The sequence below is a fragment of the Parasteatoda tepidariorum genome, chromosome 6 (genome assembly GCF_043381705.1).
Source record: "Parasteatoda tepidariorum isolate YZ-2023 chromosome 6, CAS_Ptep_4.0, whole genome shotgun sequence".
NCBI classification, from domain to species: domain Eukaryota; kingdom Metazoa; phylum Arthropoda; class Arachnida; order Araneae; family Theridiidae; genus Parasteatoda; species Parasteatoda tepidariorum.
Genome location: NC_092209.1, coordinates 75408036 through 75428219, shown reverse-complemented (window position 1 = coordinate 75428219; position 20184 = coordinate 75408036). Strand labels below are relative to the sequence as shown.

General features: G+C 28.3%; 1 protein-coding gene across 1 annotated transcript in view; it reads right to left on the bottom strand.

Moving 5' to 3' along the window:
- Positions 1-1377: 1377 nt before the first annotated feature.
- Positions 1378-20184, bottom strand: part of LOC107454222 (alkaline phosphatase, tissue-nonspecific isozyme-like) — a 131471-nt gene continuing 112664 nt past the window's right edge. The window contains exons 6-9 of the mRNA XM_016071333.3: positions 14900-15040; positions 13727-13918; positions 9048-9170; positions 1378-6331 (exon numbers count right to left, since the gene is read on the bottom strand). Coding sequence (XP_015926819.1) covers positions 5988-6331; positions 9048-9170; positions 13727-13918; positions 14900-15040 — 800 coding nt within the window. The 3' untranslated portion in view covers positions 1378-5987. The remainder of the gene's footprint in view (positions 6332-9047; positions 9171-13726; positions 13919-14899; positions 15041-20184) is intronic.

Here is a 20184-nt window from a genome sequence, read left to right as displayed (position 1 = left end):
ACATTAAAGCAATAAATGTGTGAAGCGTGTTTCCGGGTTACTGTTTCCGTTGTATTTTAAAGCCATTTGGCATCATTGTGTTTTGAGATTCTTGCAAACAATGTATTTGATTACTTATTACTTGTGTTTACAATGCTAACAATACTTTGATTACAATGCTAAAAGTGTGAACACTAACGTAAGATGGTGCACAGCTTGCAACAAGAACAAACAGTGATAAACTTATGGAAAGAGGCTATATCAGGAGGCTATATCAGGTTATTCAAAATCTAGCAACCATGTCACCTTTTTTAATAATATATCTTCAAATAACTAAAACAAATTTTCACTTCAAACTCCACGGAATTATAACATAATATAACATAATAACATTAATATCTTATGAAATACGGCAGATTTGAGCTCAGAAATTATCTAATTTATTTCTTTTATTGAAAAAAAAAATTATCCGTTTGGAAATATCGCCTCGCAGAATAACATGTAGTAAGCAGTTGCAGACTTTCTAACCGGAACTAGAGCAGGCATACAGCTCGAGATTGTTATTGTTTACATTTCTACAGAAAACTCCATCCACACAAAAACACTTTCAGAAATCTGACAAATCATAATGTAGAAATATCGAGCATGGAAGCCATTTTTCATTGCCTGTTGAAACATTTATTGATTTCTTATGGGTGTTCTTTTAATTGTCTTCCGTTTCCTCCGACAATCGAACGAACTTTGGGGTCTAGTACACTTCCTTGCTTCTATCATGGATTGTTAAATATCGATAAGGTGGCTGTTCCTTTCGCATTGCAATATTTATTTGAAACCCTCATCTAATGTGCATACCAGGATAATTTGGTTGGTAGGACGTTGGGCTAGGGTTCGTGAGAACGTGAGTTCGAATCCTGTCGGCTTAAGAATTACCGAGTGGAATGGGGCACGTTAAATCGGTCGGAGAGGGTGACTAAGTCCTCCATGTTGCCATAATCAATCAATACCTCTGGGGTACTGAATTAGAGATTCATAGTACTCTGGTTCAATTCAAAATTACGATTTGTGGATGAATGAATGAAGTATCATTGGGTCCTCTCTTTTAAACGGACTGGGACCTGTATGCGACTGAATGTGTATTCTTGGCCATACATGGCGCCACTGAAAAAACAAGAAACACACCCTCTGCCTTAAAAGTTTGCTTGATTCCCAAGCAGGCTTGCTGGTATTGGGCAAGTGGCTTAAAAAACAACAACACGACAGCAACCAATTTGTCACCTTTTTGTGAAAAGGTTTTTGAAATTATTCATTACGGAAAATTTTGTTGGAAGATATGTAATGATGAAAAACTAAAGATATAAGACAAATTTTATTTACAAGTGGAATGATAAACAGAAAACGTATACAAGAAAATTTTATTTTACCATTTATTTACACATCACGAAACACAAAATATACATTGTATCATACAATTCTTCAAATGAATCGTCGTAAATGTGAAAATCAGAAATCTGTGCAAGAAACAAAATTCACAAAGACCCACTCTGAGAAAAAAAATATGATAATAACTATCGGAATATGGTAAATTTATTAAGTTTCTGGCTCCATGGAAACACCAGAAAGCTCGGTAAGTTTTACCGAAGCGCTTTGATAATGATTTTGATAAAATTTGCATTGAAATATGGTATTATATTAAGCAATTACCATTAGTAAATGCGATAAAATATGGTAATTTTAGCATGAAACCTTAAAGCATGGCATAAAAAATATTTTTTCGGTTTCATTTGCTTTTCCGTTTTATATTTTTTACTAAATGTGTGGTAATAAGAGCAATAATTTTGGAAATTAGAATTTCCAGTAAAATGTTACCTTATCAACGGAAAAATTACCAAATGAATGGTGTAAATATCATATAGTTTGTTTTTTGTCAATCAGAATTATGTTTTTTTTTTATTATCAGAAGTGTGATTACCATGATGTACCGTAATTTCACCATGTTTTTTTTCTCCGTATTGCCCACCATTCGCATACTTGCATTATCTGCTATTATTGATATGATATGAAACTGTAACTTAAATTTCATAATGTAATTTACATCAGATAACGTCTAAATTTCACAACCCTTACACATGGAATTCTGTAATGACCACCCTTAATAAATGATTTTGATAGTGTTGTAAAAATTTAAAAAAAAAAAAAACACTTTCATAAAAAGAGTTGAAAAGTGGCATTTAAGTGAGAAAATGCTTTTCAAACTCTTACTGTGGGAATTAGTATCAGTTTAAGAAAGGTTTGAAACAATTTTGAACCTGATAATTTGAAGAAGAATCTAATTTACGATTTTTACAGAAAACAGAATTCAGTAGTACTCGTTTCTCTCAACCAAAAATAATTTAGTTTTTAAAAATATTAATTCAAACTTTGCTCTTTTTGATCTTAAATCGTATTATTATTTAGAACATAGAAAATATTTTTTGTTCTTTTGTACGTCGATATCACCCTTCTCATATTCTCGTTATCATACACTGTTAAAAAATTCTCAGAAAAAAATAGTTTAAAATTTTTTTATTTAACTGTTATTTTACCATATTAGCGTGAAATAGTCAAATAACCACAAATAAAATGTTATTTAAGCTGTTGACTGATAGAAAAACAGCTCACTAATTGCTTTCATCTAATATGGTTAAACCACCGAAATTTTATCCACACCAATTAGGCTTACCAGATGAACACTGAGTTCCAACCGTATACGTATTACAGCCGACAGGGATAATCTGTCAATATCTTTACAACAGAACCGGGATTGAGTCCCAGCGTGGACATCACAATATTTCTTTTAACACATAAAGAGTTTCCAGTGTTCCTCACTCCCCAATTTGAGGAGCCTTTGCTAAAAGAATACGATACTCTCATTCATGCAAAGATGACAGCAACATAACGCTGTTAAACTACTTCCATTCTTCAGTTGAATTTTTTCGGTTTCAAAACTATACTAAATTTAAATGGTTGAAAAACCGTGAATTCACGGTTTTCAACCATACCAGTTGTAAACTTTTTCAAAACCGTAATCCGTAAAGGTAAAAAATAGTTCTTTAGCTTAATTTTAATGATGATTTGGATGGACAAACCTGCTGTCGGTTATTTGCCATAATTTTAGAACGAAAACTCAAGCAGTAAATTCTTTGTTTATTACTCGTTTCTTTAATTATTACTCATCTAAAGGCTCAATGATAATAACTTATTACTTTTCGTAAATAAATATTAAATTTATTTCTAAATATAACTGAGTGGGTTATAAATTAAATATTTTGTCAGTTATTTTAAAATTATATAGTCATAGTAGTGTTTAAAGATCTCCCTGTAATCAAATTCATGTAATAATTTTGATAGTGAAAAGTTTCATTTCTTGGGTAGATCTTATTTTGTGCATTGCATTAATAATAACCGTGCATAGCTAATTTTTTTCTTTATTCTGTTTTCCGAAAAAATATGCAAAAATTATAACTAAAAAAGAAAATAAAAGATATTAAGTACTGCAATCCTTAATCGGTAAAAGCTATTTGGTATAAAATATATAATTGGATTTGACGCAAAACTTTTTCTTGTAACTAATATACTTTCACTGTTCATTTAACTTATTTACGTGTACAATCCCTTTTTTTAAATGAAAAAAACACCAATAATTTTATGTAGTTTTTACGTTAATTTAAAAGTTAAACATTTGTCTATTTTTCTGCTGAGTATATAACTTACGAAATATATTAATAGTCAGTCTGTGTATAAGCCGATTTGTTTTTGCAAACATTATGAGAGCTTTTGCATGACCATGTGCTAGCAAATCCTATCCAATTACTTGAGAAAGTGATGATAGCCGATTGACCATTTCTCTACTGCAGCAGTTTCAATAGAATATTACCACACACTCACTTGATAGCCTAGATTTGGATTTCAGTAAATATCACCACTTTCCTAACTCAGAAAAATGTCTAGTTTTAGATTGTTTAGTTATATTAATTCAGCGTTTTGGCTAGGTGAGATGTGAGGTTAAGACATGACGGGTCGCTGGTATGACACCGGAGTATAAAAACTTTTACAGAATCAACAAACATAGATTTACCAATTATTTAGATCATTAGACAAAGACTGAAGCTTTAAAGTGATGTAACAGGTGGCACTCAATGAATACAACCTGTTTGCTAATTGAAAAAATATTACAACGTAAGCAAATACATAGCGGCTGATTCAGAAATTATCTAGATTATTAGACAATAATTCCATCTGTAAAGTGATGTAGCAGGTGGTACTCAGTGAATACCACCCATTTCCTATTTTAAAAATTTTTACAACATTAAGAAAAATGTAGTGGCCGATTCAGAAATTATGTAGTTCAATAGATAAAAATTCAATCTGTAAAATGATGTAACAGGTGGCATTCAGTGAATACCACCCGTTTGCCTTTTTAAAAATTATTACAACATCAACAAGATTCACAAATTAACTAGATCAATCGACAAAAATTAAATCCGCAAAGAGATGTTACATGAGGCATTCAGTAAATGCAATCTGTCTCCAAATTCGGTGAAAAAAGGATTTGGTCGGAAACAATAAATATAATAGATAAAACACGGTTTTTGTGTTTTTTTAATAAGATACTTTACTTCAGGGGTTGCCCACGTTGCCACTGAAACTAATAAAACAGCGGATTTGCATTGTGGGTAAATCAGCAACTTTTTAGATTTGGGAACATGAAAAACACGAGTTTTGATGGATATGGTAAAAGAATACAATGCTTATTCACTTTTAAATAAGTATAAGTTATTTTTATTCATATTTGAGATGTTTTCTAGTTTATCGATATGTATTAACAATAGGCATTCGAAATAGAAGTAGCTTATACAGCTAGATAAAAAAAATCATAATTATCATTGTAAACTGTTCGCGCAGTCATTACATTTGCTAAAATTTAAGTAACCATCACATTTACATCACATTGTAAGGCAATCTCTATTTATAAAAAATTCTGAGACATTCGTCACTATAATTGCTGGCGGAAGATTTCGAATTCTTAAACTTTTAAAAAAATCTACAGAACTCGAATTTATATCAAATTCTTCGTAATTTTAAATTAAAAAAATTAAAGATTTAAAATTTTTCTATTCTCATAATGGGCACAAACAACAGTAGACTGGTCCTTACACATATATGTACAGTTCTAAGTCCTTAGTAATGAGCAGTGTTTGGAAATTAAAGGGGATAAACACAAAAAATAGAATAAGTTGAGAGGAACCATTGTAGTTCGCTTCATTATTGTAATGAAAAATTTTAGCGGAACCAATGTAGTTCGCTTTATTATTGTATTGAAAATTTTTACTGGAACTAATGTAGTTCGCTTCATTATTGTATTGAAAGTTTTTAGCGGAACCAATAAAGTTCGTTTCATTACTGTATTGAAAATTTTAGCGGAACCAATGTAGTTCACTTCATTATTGTATTAAAAACTTTTAGAAAAGTTCAAGTAACCTTCAATTATCATTGAAAAACTGGTCATTGAAAAAATTATGGAAATTTGATAATTGAGAAAAATGAAGAAGAAAAAAAAACGAAAATTTACTAATAGTATAGAATTTGAATCCCCTCAGAAAATTTCAGGAAATAAACACTGAATTCAAGCAGTTTTAGTATGATATTAAGAGTAAGTGCAAACACAATTTTTTGTTAATTTCCAAGTGACCTTCAAATGTCATTGACAGTAAAGATAGGCCACATATATTTCAACTAACATAATTGAGCAAATGATCCAAACACTGAAATTGATGTATTGCATACAATTTTAGCAATTCTAAACTGATAGTGAGCAGTTATGAAGAAGAAGAAAGAAAAAAAAACACTATAAATTAAACATTTTGAGCCGAACCAACACAGTTCATTTCATTATGATATTGGAAGTGTGAGTAGAGACAACTGTCTTTTGCCAAGGTTCAAGTAACCTTCAAATGTCATTGAGACACAGGTCACGTTAGAAATAATTGGAGCAACATAATTGAGCAAATCATCCAAACGCTGAAGGTGACGTAATTTACGGAATTAGCCATTATTACTTGCTCAGCGTCGTCAATGTGTGCTGAAGGACACTCAATGACTTGTCGTTGGAAAGCCTGTCTTCGACGACGTTCGCAATCATTTCTTTGAGGTCCAATGCAAGCAGCGTAAGCCATAGCGTGAGGTACGTATGTTTGCTCCAAAACTCCTCGAAATAGGTGAGACATGGGACCGTGAGCGTAGACTGGTACATCTTCACCTCCATGAGTGTCCCATCGACGTGGTACTGCACTTTGCTGCACGTAGTTCATCTCCTCTGAAAAGATACTCCAATGACTGTTTTATTTGCAATTATTTATAAGCATATTAAGCTATTAAGGCTCTTAAAAAATTAAAGCTATTTTACTTCAAGGAAAAATCATAAAGCTGATTTATTATGGAATATGGAAGCTATTTTTCTTTAAAAAGAATTAGGAAGGCTAAAATGTTTTAAAGTTTTATTTTTAATAAAAAAATAAGACTAAATTTTATGAAAGCTACTTTTCCTCAATTAGAAATAATTCTATTATATATTCTACTATATTTTCTACTAAGTATTCTATTAAATGGAATATATTCTATTAAGGCTCTTAGAAAAATTAAAGATATTTTACTTTAAGGAAATTTTTTAAAGCTGATTTATTATAGAATATGGAAGCTATTTTACTTTAAGGATAAGATCTTAAAGCTGATTTATTATAGGATATGGAAGCTGTTTTTCTTTGAAAAGAATTATGAAGGTAAAATGTTTTAAAGTTTTATTTTAATTAAAAAAATAAGACTGAATTTTAAAAAACCTACTTTTCCTCAATTAGAAATAATTCTATTATATATTCTATTATATGTTCTATTAAGTATTCTATTAAATAGAATATATTCTATTTAGGCTCTTAGAAAAATTAAAGATATTTTACATTAAGGAAATTTTTCAAAGCTGATTTATTCATAGAATATGGAAACTGTTTTTCTTTAAGAAGAATTAGGAAGGCTAAGAAGTTTTAAAGTTTTATTTAAAAAAAATAAAAATTAGTACGACTAGATTTTATAATAGCTACTTTTCCTCAATTAGAAATAATAAGCTATGATTATCCACGCTGTTTTTATCTATTGAGAATTGTTACGTATGAAAATGTTTTTTAAAAAACAAAAACACTATAAATTTCAAGAAAAATAACGCAGATTTCTTTACTTCTGACTTTTCACTACCTCTGATATGGAAGTATAAGAAAATTCATCATTCCTATTTTATAAAGGGAATGTAGTAAAATTAGATTTCAAAATTTGCATAATTTATATGCTGTATATGTAGCATAATTTATTATCAAAAATACGAGAATCCTTATTTTATTTTAAGTCCACACTTACATTAAAATGGGTATGGAACAGCAGATATGAAAGACGTTTCTACTTTTAATTTTTGTTCTGAATCGAATAAAGAAATATCAATCTACTTTATGAGTATACTGCTACTGTGTTATAGATATACCACTCTATTATACACTTTGATATACCTATACTAATATCACATTAGTTTGCTCTATTATAAACTTGCACTATTATTGCGCTATTCTGCACTATTACCAGTACTACTATCATACTAATCAACATCATTATATTGTATTACAGAACGATTAATACATTCGATTATATTCTTGCATCATTGTAGCACTATTTTACATTATTATGAATATTTAGTACTACCACACAATTTTAAAATATTAAATACTATGACCTAGACTTGAAAATTAAATTTTTCAGTCAGTAGCCAGTGGGTGGTAAACTCTAATAACTTAGTAGACACTTTTAGCTCAAATTTAGTGAGTTGGTTACCGGTATCGATAGGTTCTTTTAATTTAATGGCCATTTTTTGTAAACCTTTTTTTTTGTTGCTCGGATTAAAATATATTTTTAAATTTTTTAAAAACATTCACATCAGAAATAATCTACGAATATAAAAAAGTTAATTAAATAATAAAAATAATATAAACATGGCTCAAAATTTAGTTAACCACACTGATTTTAAAGACTTTTAGGTAAAAAAAAATTGAGGAAGCAAAATACATTTAATGTATGCATTACAACTTTGATATATGGGAAATGCTAGATAACTCCCTTTCCACATGAATACTTCCATCACAAATTGATGGATTTTGAAGGATCAACATTTTGAATCGCTGATTGACCAACATCATCTTGATGGTAATCAACATAAGCAACCATCATCTCAATGTAGGAATATGGACTGGTTTATGGTGATCTAACGTTAAAAAACCCAAATTGTTTTGAGGGTATATTGCTGAGAATCAGCAAGAACTCCCATTAAACCATGAAGGAAATGTATAGTTGGAACCATCATGAACCTTCATGGATCATCGTGAATTGTTGGTTCATGAGAATCAAACTTCTCGTGATGGTTAGCCATCATAATATTAAAATATAATTTCTATGATGGAATGATGTAAGTTTGTTGTCATATCAAAAACCATGAACACGTAACTGAAAATGCTGGAAGATGGTGACCATCAAATGATGCTGGACTTTCCTGAATCACACTGAAACCATCAAAATTTTTTGATGGTTGACCATCAAGAATTTTGATTTGGGGATATTTGACATTTTAATGAAAATACTGCTTTCCAGAGTCTTTCTACATTAATTAATGTACTTTTATCATTAAACAATTCTCAAAAAAAGAGAGAGAGAGAAAGAGAAAAATATGGAAAAAGTGACCCGCTGTTTTAATTTCAGTCGCCACTTCTTTTTGCTGACTCGTCACGTGGCGAGTAGCGAAAGCTTATTTTGCTTATTAATGTGACCACATTTTTTACACTAGTATTTACCTTTACTATTACCTCACTGTTCCAGACTATCACTTGATGTTTCATTACCACAATATTCTGCCCTACTTATTACTTTACTGTTATTTTAATTTTTTCAAACTCTTGTGTACTTGTACAACAACTTGCATACCTGTATGCAACTGTTCTGTTTACCTGTGTTAGTTCCAGTTAAATTTTCTCTTCCAGTTTCGGAATCTCTTTTATATCCTGGTCCGTTGGCATACAGGAGTGTTGTGTAAGGCATGTTATCGACATCTGATAACTTGCTGTCCAATCCTTAAAAAAAGAAATTTTAACAACAAAAAGTTAATTTTAAATGCATTGCAAATTTCTATAAAATCGATTTTCTAGAAATTTACAATTCAACTCTACTACTATCGATTAATCGATTGAACTCGTATTCATCCAGAGTCAAACAAGTTAATCAACTGTATTAACAACGCCTTTAATTTTAAATCAATCTTAATTCTTCATATTTTTATTAATAATTTTTTATTTCTAATTTTTTATTTCTAATATTGTAAGACTTTGTAGACGAAGAAAAACTATTTTAAGCTTTAGTTTCATAAATTCTGAGTTTCTTTTAAGATTTTAACGTACTAAGACTCGTTCTTAATTATTTGAAGACCTAACCTTAACTATGTAATTAATTAAAGCAGATTACAATATAAGTTAAGAAATCCGGCACATGCCGTAGTTTCTCTGATTAAACACTCAAAACAGTGGCTGCAATCTTTAAAATATGGGCCTAATAATTTAGGCATGAGAGTGGCCTGAAGTTTCGCTCCTTGATGTTAATTTTACTTTTTACGGTTTTTGCAATGTGCCCGTAATACTAATAAGGAGAGTAAAACATTTTTCCATACAAATATAAAATTTGTTAATTCAAAAGTAATTTCGTGAAAAAATATAAATTGTTTTGGCATAATATTTATTATTCTTATAATTTATATTACTAATGAGAAAAATTTTAATTATAAGGCGCACAAAGCTATACAAAACTTTAATCTGCGTAATTTTAAATTACAAAAATCAAAAATTTGAAAAGAATCGGTTGAATAGTTCTTGAGAAATCAAAATTTTTTATAATACGACTTTTTCGAATTAAAGAAGTACACGAAACATAAAATTAGCATTCGAGAGATTAACCTTTTAACCATTTTGTACTACACTATTCCTTCGATATTTTGAGAGTTAAGAATACTAAACTATCGTAAAAAAATTGTACGATTATTCAAAGAAAGTTTGTATCTATGACTGACTTTTAATTAAAGTCACGCTATCGCATGCATAAATTAATTTGCATATTTAAAATTACCTCCGAGATTTATTAAAACTGAGTATAAATGCGTGAAAATTCAATCATTAGAGCAAAAGTTATTCGGAGTATTCCCTTTTTTTCATCCCTATGCATCAAGGTCCTTAGTCCTAACACTTATATTCACAAATATATATAGACGTTTTAGCAAAACTAATTCAGAAACTTGTTTCTTCTAACACAGCTTAATGGATATATAATGCGAATGTAATACAAATATAGACACGCTTTAAATCATTTTTGTACAATGTATTTCAAGCATTGTACTATCGCTTATATAGAAAAATTTATTTTCAAATAAACTTTCTTTTCAAAGTCCGGCAATAAAATATATCTGAATTTATATTTTCCAGCACCCGTACAAACAGCTTCCCAATAAAAGGTATTACTGTCTTTCGGGAAAAAAGGAAACAATATAACACAATGAAATACAACAGAAAGGGGAAATAGAGTTGTAATAAACAAAATGAAAGTTCAAGATAGAAAATGGTGTTTCAACACTTTTTTATGATGCAATTTATTTAAAGGAAACAGAGGGCAATTTTTAAGGGTGAAAAAACGATAAGGATAGACGAAAACTTACTTAAATGAAAGTAGTCCTAACTATTATTTATTTATTTATTTTATTAGTTTACTTTAATATTTGATTTTACATTAACTGTGTATTCTGTACGTCTGCTGTTATGTTTGATTGTAATTAAGGCCCGTATTCTGATCATATTTACTTTTTTTTTTACATTTTTTGGAATCATTTGTTTTACTTATGACATTTTTTTAGATTTTTAAGGTATTTTTTGTTATAGATTATAAGATATTTTTTTCCCTTTAAGGCTTTTTTTTAATATTTTGGTACTTATTTTAATTTTTGGCACTTTTTTAGAAATTCAGATGGAAGTAGTGCTAGCTATTATTTCTTTCATATTTTACTCTTTTTCCCCATTAACTTTATTCTACAACTGTATGTCTATTGTTGTGATTGATTTTAATTAAGGCGCTTTGTTGGATGATATTGACTATTTTGCATTTTTCATCATTTCCTTTTACAAGAAAATTTTTTCAGTTTCTTAGGGAATTTTTTAGGAAATTTTGAGAGCTATCTTTTCTCTATAAGAAATTTTTTGGAAAAATAAGGGTGCATTTTTTGTTATAGATGATGGGATATTTTTTACCTTCAAGGCTTTCTTTTAATGTTTTGGTACTTATTTTATTTTGTGGCATTTTTTAGAAATTCAGATGAAAGTAGTGCTAACTATTATTTTTAATATTTTCACCCTTTATCCCCCATTAACTCTATTCTACAACTGTATGTCTATTGTTGTGATTGATTTTAATTAAGGCCCTATATTGTTGATATTGACTGTTTTGCATTTTTGATCATTTCCTTTTATAAGACAATTTTTTTCATATTTTTAGGGAATTTTGAGAGCTATCTTTGCTCTATAAGAATTTTTTGTAAAAATATGGGTAGATTTTTTGTTATAGATTACGTGATATTTCTTTTCTTCAAAGTTTTTTTTTAATGTTTGGGTACTTATTTTAATTTGTGACATTTTTTAGAAATCCAGAGGAAAGTAGAGCTTACAATTTTTTTTTATATATTTCTCTTTATTTTTCCTACTACTCTATGTCTACTGCTGTCATTGGTCATTGATTTTAATTAAGGCCCTATATTGATGATATTGACTATTTTGCATTCTGAATCATTTGCTTTATCAGCACAGTATTTTTATTTTTTTAGGGGAGTTTTTCAGAAATTTTGAGAGAAATATTTTCTCTCTATGTCTTTTTTTTAAAAATGTGGGTACATTTTTCAAATTTTCTGATGTTTTTTAAAATTTCCAGAAATACACCCATTCTTGCAAATTTCCCACATTTCAATTGATTAACAAGTTTTGGTACTTTTCCGTTAACCTGGCGCGAGTGAAAAATCGCCAAAGAATGTGGAATTCTGCCAAATTTCTTACAATGATAAGGTGAATGTTAGTTTGGGACCACGTGCTTTTATTCTCTGAATTCATTCAAAACAAAACAATTTTTCCTTTCCTTCATTCATTAATATTTGTTTATAGTTGAACTTGTTTTGCTTACTATTAATAAATATTTGTTTATAGTTTAACGTTTTTGACTTTTATTCCGTTAAATGTTTTGTCATTCGCTTCTCTTGGCGCTTGATTCAGGATTGGCGACATTTGCGCCTGGCTAACGGAAAAGTACCCCAGTTTTTATAGTTTTATTTAATGCATAACAGTTTCCAGAAGAAAAGATGACGTGAAAAGAAAACCCAGATAAATCCAAATACTTATTTTGGGTCATAAGTGAAACATGAAATGGGTCTATAAGAGAAATGTGCTATTGGCACGGATAAAAAAAACAGAAATAATTCACAGAGTTTGTGAGTGGGTTTTTATTTTTAGGGTAAAATGTTATGATTTTTAAGGAATCTTTCGTAGAGTCTTTAAAATCCAGCCTCTAGTTACAATGCTTTAAGTAAAATTGCTCTCGAATTATTTATCATTTGTTCAAATTTGTATATGTAAGACTTTCAATTGTAGTTTTTTGCGAAGCACCAATAAACAAGGTAACCCATTACTCTGAAAATTTTTGTACTTCACTTAATAAACAATCTACCTATCTCCAGAAAATAGTTCTTAATCTTGTTTGGAGGCTCGCATAAAAGGAAACAAAACAACATATTTACTTAAAAAGTGATTTTAAGAAAAACTGTGGCATTAATTGTTAAATTTGAATCAAAACGATAGAGAAAAAAACAAATTCATTTAAAAAAAAATCTAATCTGAAGTACGTAACTATAATTACAACTGTAACATTTTCAGTAGTAAATGAGTTATTTTTTTGATTATAATTTCTCGATTAGACAGGAATTTCTTGCGGAGAGGTAAACCACTTCTCAAGAAATTCTTGTACTTCTCATTATAAACAATCTATGTATTTTCGCTGGAAAATAAATTTTCCATGAAAGGAAACGAAATAACAAATTTACTTAAAAGATTTTTTTTCAAAAAAATATGTTGTTTGAAAATGTAAATTTAAATCATAACAAAAGAAATAAATAAAATATTTTTTTTAAAAAATTAATCGAATCTGTAGTACGTAATAATTGAAAAATGTATGATTTTTGGCTATGATGAGTTATTTTAGCATTTTTTAATAATTGTTTCGAAATTTACCTAGTTTTTCAACTCTTTTATTAGTCATTAAACGGTATTTCATTTTGGATAATTTGAATTTTTTTGTTACTTTTTGTTTAGCCGGGAGTCAGAACATGCAATGATTTTTTTAAAAACTTTTTTTAATTTGTTTAATTTTTTTAAAAGTTTGTTTATTTTCTTAATTTTTTATTTCGTTTAATTTTTATGTGTGTTAAAAAATAAATAAAATAATAAAATGCAGATCTCCGCCAAATTTTTTCTCTACATTTTTTGGCGACTATTCGCTTGTTTTTGAATAAACAAAAAGTATCTTTTTTAATTATAGATCAATGGTTAAGTCATACCTAAAATTGGATTTCCTCGCTTAGGATTTCCACCAAATGCAAAAACATGAGAATGGTCTGAAGTAACAACAATAAGAGTATCATCAGATTTTGTCATATTCAGGGCAACAATCACAGCATCTTCCAGCGCCAATGTGTCTGTCAGTGCTCTATGGGCATTGTTGAAGTGATGAGAGTGATCTATCCTACCACCTGAAGATAAAAGAACAAACAGAAATAAAAACAAACTAAGTTTTTTTAAAAATCTTTTCATTATTATTCTAACTTATACGTACCGTACGGGTAACGGTAACCATAAATTTACTTAAATAATAGAATGAAACGGATGGTACAAGGAAATATGAAAATGATGACTATAAATAGGATGAAAATGACTCTCTCTCCAATTAAATGGAAAATAATAATATTATTGATTAGTCTTCATATAGATAACAGCACATTGCCATCAGAGAGTGATTTTAGTAATAAAATTCACTACAGTATGTTATTTCTCATATTAGGGTTTCACTTTTATGTTCTATAAAAAAAATTGTAAGCGATTTTTAAAAGCAATATAAGATGAAACGGGTTTGCCCAATAGGGGTCAAGAATCTTTTGCAGTGGCTATTAGCATCTCGAAATTTCTAATTTTTACGCTCCTTATTCCTAAAGAGTACAGTTGGGAATCTGAAAACCCACCTCCACGAAAACTATTACAGCTTGATGCGCTAGGAAAATCAAAACAGTTCATTTTACACACTTTTAACAGGCACATTCGAACACTTCCTTTCAAGCGTTAGTTGGTGAGTTTAGAATCGAAAATAAGTTAATAGATTATCGTCAATAATGCGTAACACATAGTATTTAAAGGTATTTTTTTGTCCTGTGGCTTGATTACAAGACAACTGCACCATCAAATACAAAGAACCATATAGGCAAAAAACATATGGGGAACAAAAGAAGCAGCTGTCGTGATAGTCTAGGAATCTATTGTTTTGCTACAGCTATACATTTACAGCAATTTCTATAATCTTATAATTAAAATGGTTCTTGTTGAACTTGAGAAACAATGATAATTTATAAGCTTAATTTATTACACCTTTAATATTTTTTCAGCGTTTAATCCTAAGTTCAAGAATAATTCAATAACTAAGCTGGACAAAAAATTAAAAAAAAAAACTATTTATAACTTACCTTCTACCATCAAAAAGTATCCTCTCGCATTTTTCTGAAGTATTTGTATAGCTTTTTTTGTCATTTCAGCTAAAGATGGTTCTCCCTCAGGCCCTGCATCTCTGTCCGCTTCATAAGACATGTGACCATAATTGAAAAGTCCTAAAATAAACAAAGTAAAAAAAAAAATCTCAAATACGTGATTTTTTTTTGCTATGATATAACTTTTCTTTAATAATTGTAGTAAAGCTGATGCTATTAAATATTGGAAAGGTTAGAAATGTTTATATAGACATGCAAAAAAATTAAATTAAATTAAATTAAATTAAATTAAATTAAATTAAATTAAATTAAAAAAACACTCTCTATTCTGTCCTTGTCTAGAGTTAAAACGCTTCTATAAATTGCTCATGTTTCTTATCATCTTGTTTGTTTCTTACTGACTACTTACTTAATACTAAATGCGGGAAATATATAAAAAATTAAACAAGAAAGTTGTGGAAAAATCAACGTTTCTATCAATCGCTCGTGTTTCTTCTTATCTTGTTTGTCTCTTATGACTACTTGCTAAGTACTATATACGGGAAATATGTCATTATATTAAGTAAGAAAGTTGAAGAAAATTTAACGTTTCTATCAATTACACGTGTTTCTTATTATCTTGTTTGTTTCTTACTGACTACTCACTAAATACTATATGCTGGAAATATGTCAAAATATTTAACAAGAAAGTTGTGAAACTAAACTTTTCTACAAATCACTCATGACTCTTATTTACTTATTTTGTTTCTTATTAACCTATCATGTGCAGAAAATATGCCCAAACATTTTTAAAAAATGTTTCGGAAAAAATCAGCATTTCTATAAATTGGGAATGTCTCTAATTAGCTTATTTGTTTCTTACTAACCTACTCTTTACTTTTTTTTTATAAGTAGAAAATATGTCAAAAAACTAAACAAGAAAGTTGTGAAAATCATTTTCTCTATAAATCACTCTTATTTCCTATTAACTAATCCGTTTCTTGCGCCTTCTTTCTCCTAAGTAAATAAAATATTCTAAAATATTAAAGTAAGTGTTTTTACATATTGATATTTAGATAGTATGTTACAGTCAAAAAAGAATTTTAACCTATATAATTTAAGCATTCTTCATATTTAATGAAAAAAATATATAATCCAAATCCAGAAATGAATAAAAGAAAATATAAATAAATAAACAAATAAATTCTTAGGGAGAAACTATTTTATTGAGTGGCAGAAATTGCTTAGAAAATTGAGAAAAAAACATTTCTCAGAATAAAAGTATAGAAACAGACGAAACAAAAGATTCCAAGAATGTGAAAAGTACCTCTTTTGTCTGAAAAATCCAAACATTCTTCCGTATTTCTCTCTTCTTTTGCAAATTTTTTTTCCCTTTTTTTCATATTTTTCCCTTTTTTCATATTTTGATTGAAAAAGAATGTCGAAGAAAAATGAAATCGGGAAAATAATACGAAATATTGTTTAGATATCCCCCTGTATATTTTCCTTCTGTTAAATGATTCAACAGTTTTATGTTGAGTAACTGGTATCTTTCAAAAATTCCAGTTTTTTTCTCTTAACTTATTTGTTTGATTTTTATACCATTCCGGTAGATATGGCACGTATCCCAATTTCTTTTCCGGAAAGTTTCCTTCCTCGTGATGCTATGTGGCAAAAAGTTTTATCTTAAAAATGCTTTCGATGGAATTCTTTACCTACGTGAGGCAAAAGAATTCTTTTTTTTTCTTTTATTCTACTTCTTATATTTTCAAGACTTTAAAAATAATTATGAAACACACGTTAGAAAGCTTTTTTATTTTTCAAATGTTTAAGAAAGACTGCTAAATAGTTTTTCTGCGTAAAATGAAAATACGGCCTTGTTACATTTAAGAAAAAATTTTAAGTAATTGTTTAATTAGTAGTCTTGGATGCTAAGTCCAAAAACCATACTGCCAATCATTATTTAAAATTAGAATTTCGTTTTAAAAAAAAAATTTTAAAAATACTAAATTAATTAAAATTTAGGCAAGAATAGGCTTATTTTGAGGTTAAGAAAATAGCTTTATAAAACAGCTTTATAAAATGGCCTTATAAAATAAATAACAGTATATATGGAATAAAATAAAAATACATTCTTGCTACGTTTGAGAAAAAATGTTAAATATTTGTTTAATTAGTAGTCTTAGATGCTAAGTCCAAAAACCATACTGCCAATCATTATTTAAAATTAGAATTTCGTTTTGAAAAATAATTTTAAAAAATGCTAAATTAATTAAAATTTAGGCAAGAATATGCTTATTTTGAAGTTTAGAAAATAGCTTGATAGAATTAAGTAACAGCCAACTTTTAAAAATAGAACTGTTTTTGAATTTGGTAATTGTTTAATTAGTAGTCTTGGATGCTAAGTCTAAAAACAATACTGCAAATCATTATTTAAAATTAGAATTTCGTTTCACAAAATAATTATTAAAACGACTAAATTAATTAAAATTTAGGCAAGAATATGCTTATTTTGAAGTTTAGAAAATATCTTTATAGAATAAATAGCAGTCAAACTTTTAAAAATAGAACTGTTTTTGAATTTGGTAATTGTTTAATTAGTAGTCTTAGATGCTAAGTCCAAAAACCATACTGCCAATCATTATTTAAAATTAAAATTTTGTTTAAAAAAATAATTTTTAAAAATATTAAATTAATTAAAATTTAGGCAAGAGTATGCTTATTTTGGAGTTTAGAAAATAGCTTTACAGAATAAATAACAGTCAAACTTTTGATTTGAATTCGGTAATTGTTTAATTAGTAGTCTTAGACGTAAGTTCAAAACCCATACTGCGAATCATTATTTGAAATTAGAATTATGATTTAAAAATTAATTTTTCAAACTACTAAATTAACTAAAAAATAGGTAAGAGTATGCTTATTTTGAAGTTTAGAAAATAGCTTGATAGAATTAAGTAACAGTCAAACTTTTAAAAATAGAAATGGTTTTGAATTTGGTAATTGTTTAAATAATAGTCTTGGATGCGAAGTCCAAAAACTATACTGAAAATCATTATTTACAATTAGAATTTCGTTTTAAAAAATACTTTTTAAAAGGACTAAATTAATTAAAATTTAGGCAAGAATATGCTTATTTTGAAGTTTAGAAAATAGCTTTATAGAATAAATAACAGTCAACTCTTAAAAATAGAACTGTTTTTGAATTTGGTAATTGTTTAATTAGTAGTCTTAGACGTTAAGTCCAAAAACCATACTGCAAATCATTATTTAAAATTAGAATTTCGTTTTAAAAAATCATTTTTTTAAAAGACTAAATTAATTAAAATTTGGGCTAGAGTATTCTTATTTTGAAGTTAAGAAAATAGCTTTATGAATAAATAAGAGTCAAACTTTTGAAAATAGAACTGTTTTTGAAAAAAAAAATATAAGTATCTCGAAAACAAAATCTTTATGTTCCCAAAGTTAAATAAAACTTTTTTGACGAGTTTATTAACTCTTGTCTCGATATCTTGATGAGTATCTCGAAAACAAAATCTATATACGCCAGATGTTAAATAAAACTATTTAGACCAGCTTATTAGCTTTTTTCTCGATGTCTCTATTGAAAATTCCCTAAACTCATGATTAGTGTTTTCCGGTTGCTCGGGTTGTTGAGAGCTGTTATTGTGGAGATGTAGCACTTGTCGAAGTTTCGAATCTGAAAAGTTTCCTACCTCGTGATGCTATTTTGCAAAAAGATTTATTTTAGAAATTCTTTAAAGGAAAAACATATTTTTTTCCTGTTTACTAGTTCTTGTAAATGTTTATGAAATATTCGTATAAATAAATATCGCTATATATTTTTTAATGATAATAAAAATGTTAAGTAGGTTTCACGCTTAAGAAGAAAGAAACGTGATTGTTACGTTTAAGAAAAGAGTTAAATATGAGTAGCGTAAGGCAAAATCTACCCAATATATTAAAACGCATGATTTAAAAAAAAAATTTCAAAAATTGCTTTGAAAAAAAACTGATAAAATCCAAACAAAAATATGTTGATATTGAAGCCGTGTGATTTAATGAAAATGTAATGGGAAAATATACAGTCAAGCTTAAAAGAAAAGAAAAAATCGAATTTTATGCCTTTTCAATTTATTTTTCAGCATCTCGAAAACAATTTTTTTTTTTAAATTTCTATACGCGCTCATTGATAATAGCTGTTTTGCCGAAATTTATTAGCGCTTCTCCTGATATCTTAATTTTTTCCATGAATACAATAAATAAAAACCCTGTTGATGTATTCCGATAGTTCTGTGTTATCATTCTGGTAGATCTAGTACCTATGCCAATTTCTTAAACGCAAAATTTCTTTTCTTGTGTTTCTTCAAAAAAAAAATAAATAAATAAATAAATATCATAAGATTGCATTGACTCGAATTATTTATATTAATTGGGAAAAACTGTTATTTCTATATGCTTCTTATAATTTTAAAATATTAAAAATAATAAAAAATATTCGTGAAGTTAAATAACGTTTTTTTTTTTTTTTTTTTTTTTTTTTTNTTTTTTTTTTTTTTTTTTTTTTTTTTTTTTTTTTTTTTTTTTTTTTTTTTTTTGTTATCCGTGATGACTCAGAGATTAAGGCTCCAAAATGACTATCTGAAGAGATGGTGTTAGATCCCCAGCGGTCCATATATTCTTAAAATTTTTAACTAATTTTACGAAATTCGAGTAGCTATTAATCTCCTATCTTCTTTATCAGTCCTACAGCCTAGTGCAGGCCAAGGCTTTCTCAATTAGCTGCCTTCAGGCTTTGAGCCAGATTTTTCTACCTGTTTATTCCCAACAATTATTAGTCCTTCTCAATATTGTCCAACCATCTTGTAGCTGGTCTCCCTCTTCTTCTAGTTGTTTCAATTTTTGAAAAAGTAAGTTTTTTAACTAGGTCCAAATCTTCAAGCCGAAAAACGTGTCCCAGCCATCTGATCCTGTGCTATTAATAGCCAACGTAATAAGCAAAGATTATAGTATCGCTATATATATAAAAGTTATAGCACCGCTACATTGTATACTAGACACTATGGACGGAAAAATAAACTAACAGATAAATTATGTCATTTGTGCTTATCGTGGAGTTTAAAGCAGTAACTTGCAGTAACGTTTAGCAATTTGATGCTACATTAATTACAAATAGTTTAATATAAAGTTTTTAATAGCTAGATTCAATCATATATGGCAGTACTTTTACTTTCGTTACTTGTACCGCCGGTACAAGTAAAAAGTACGGAATTATATTTTTGTAGTGG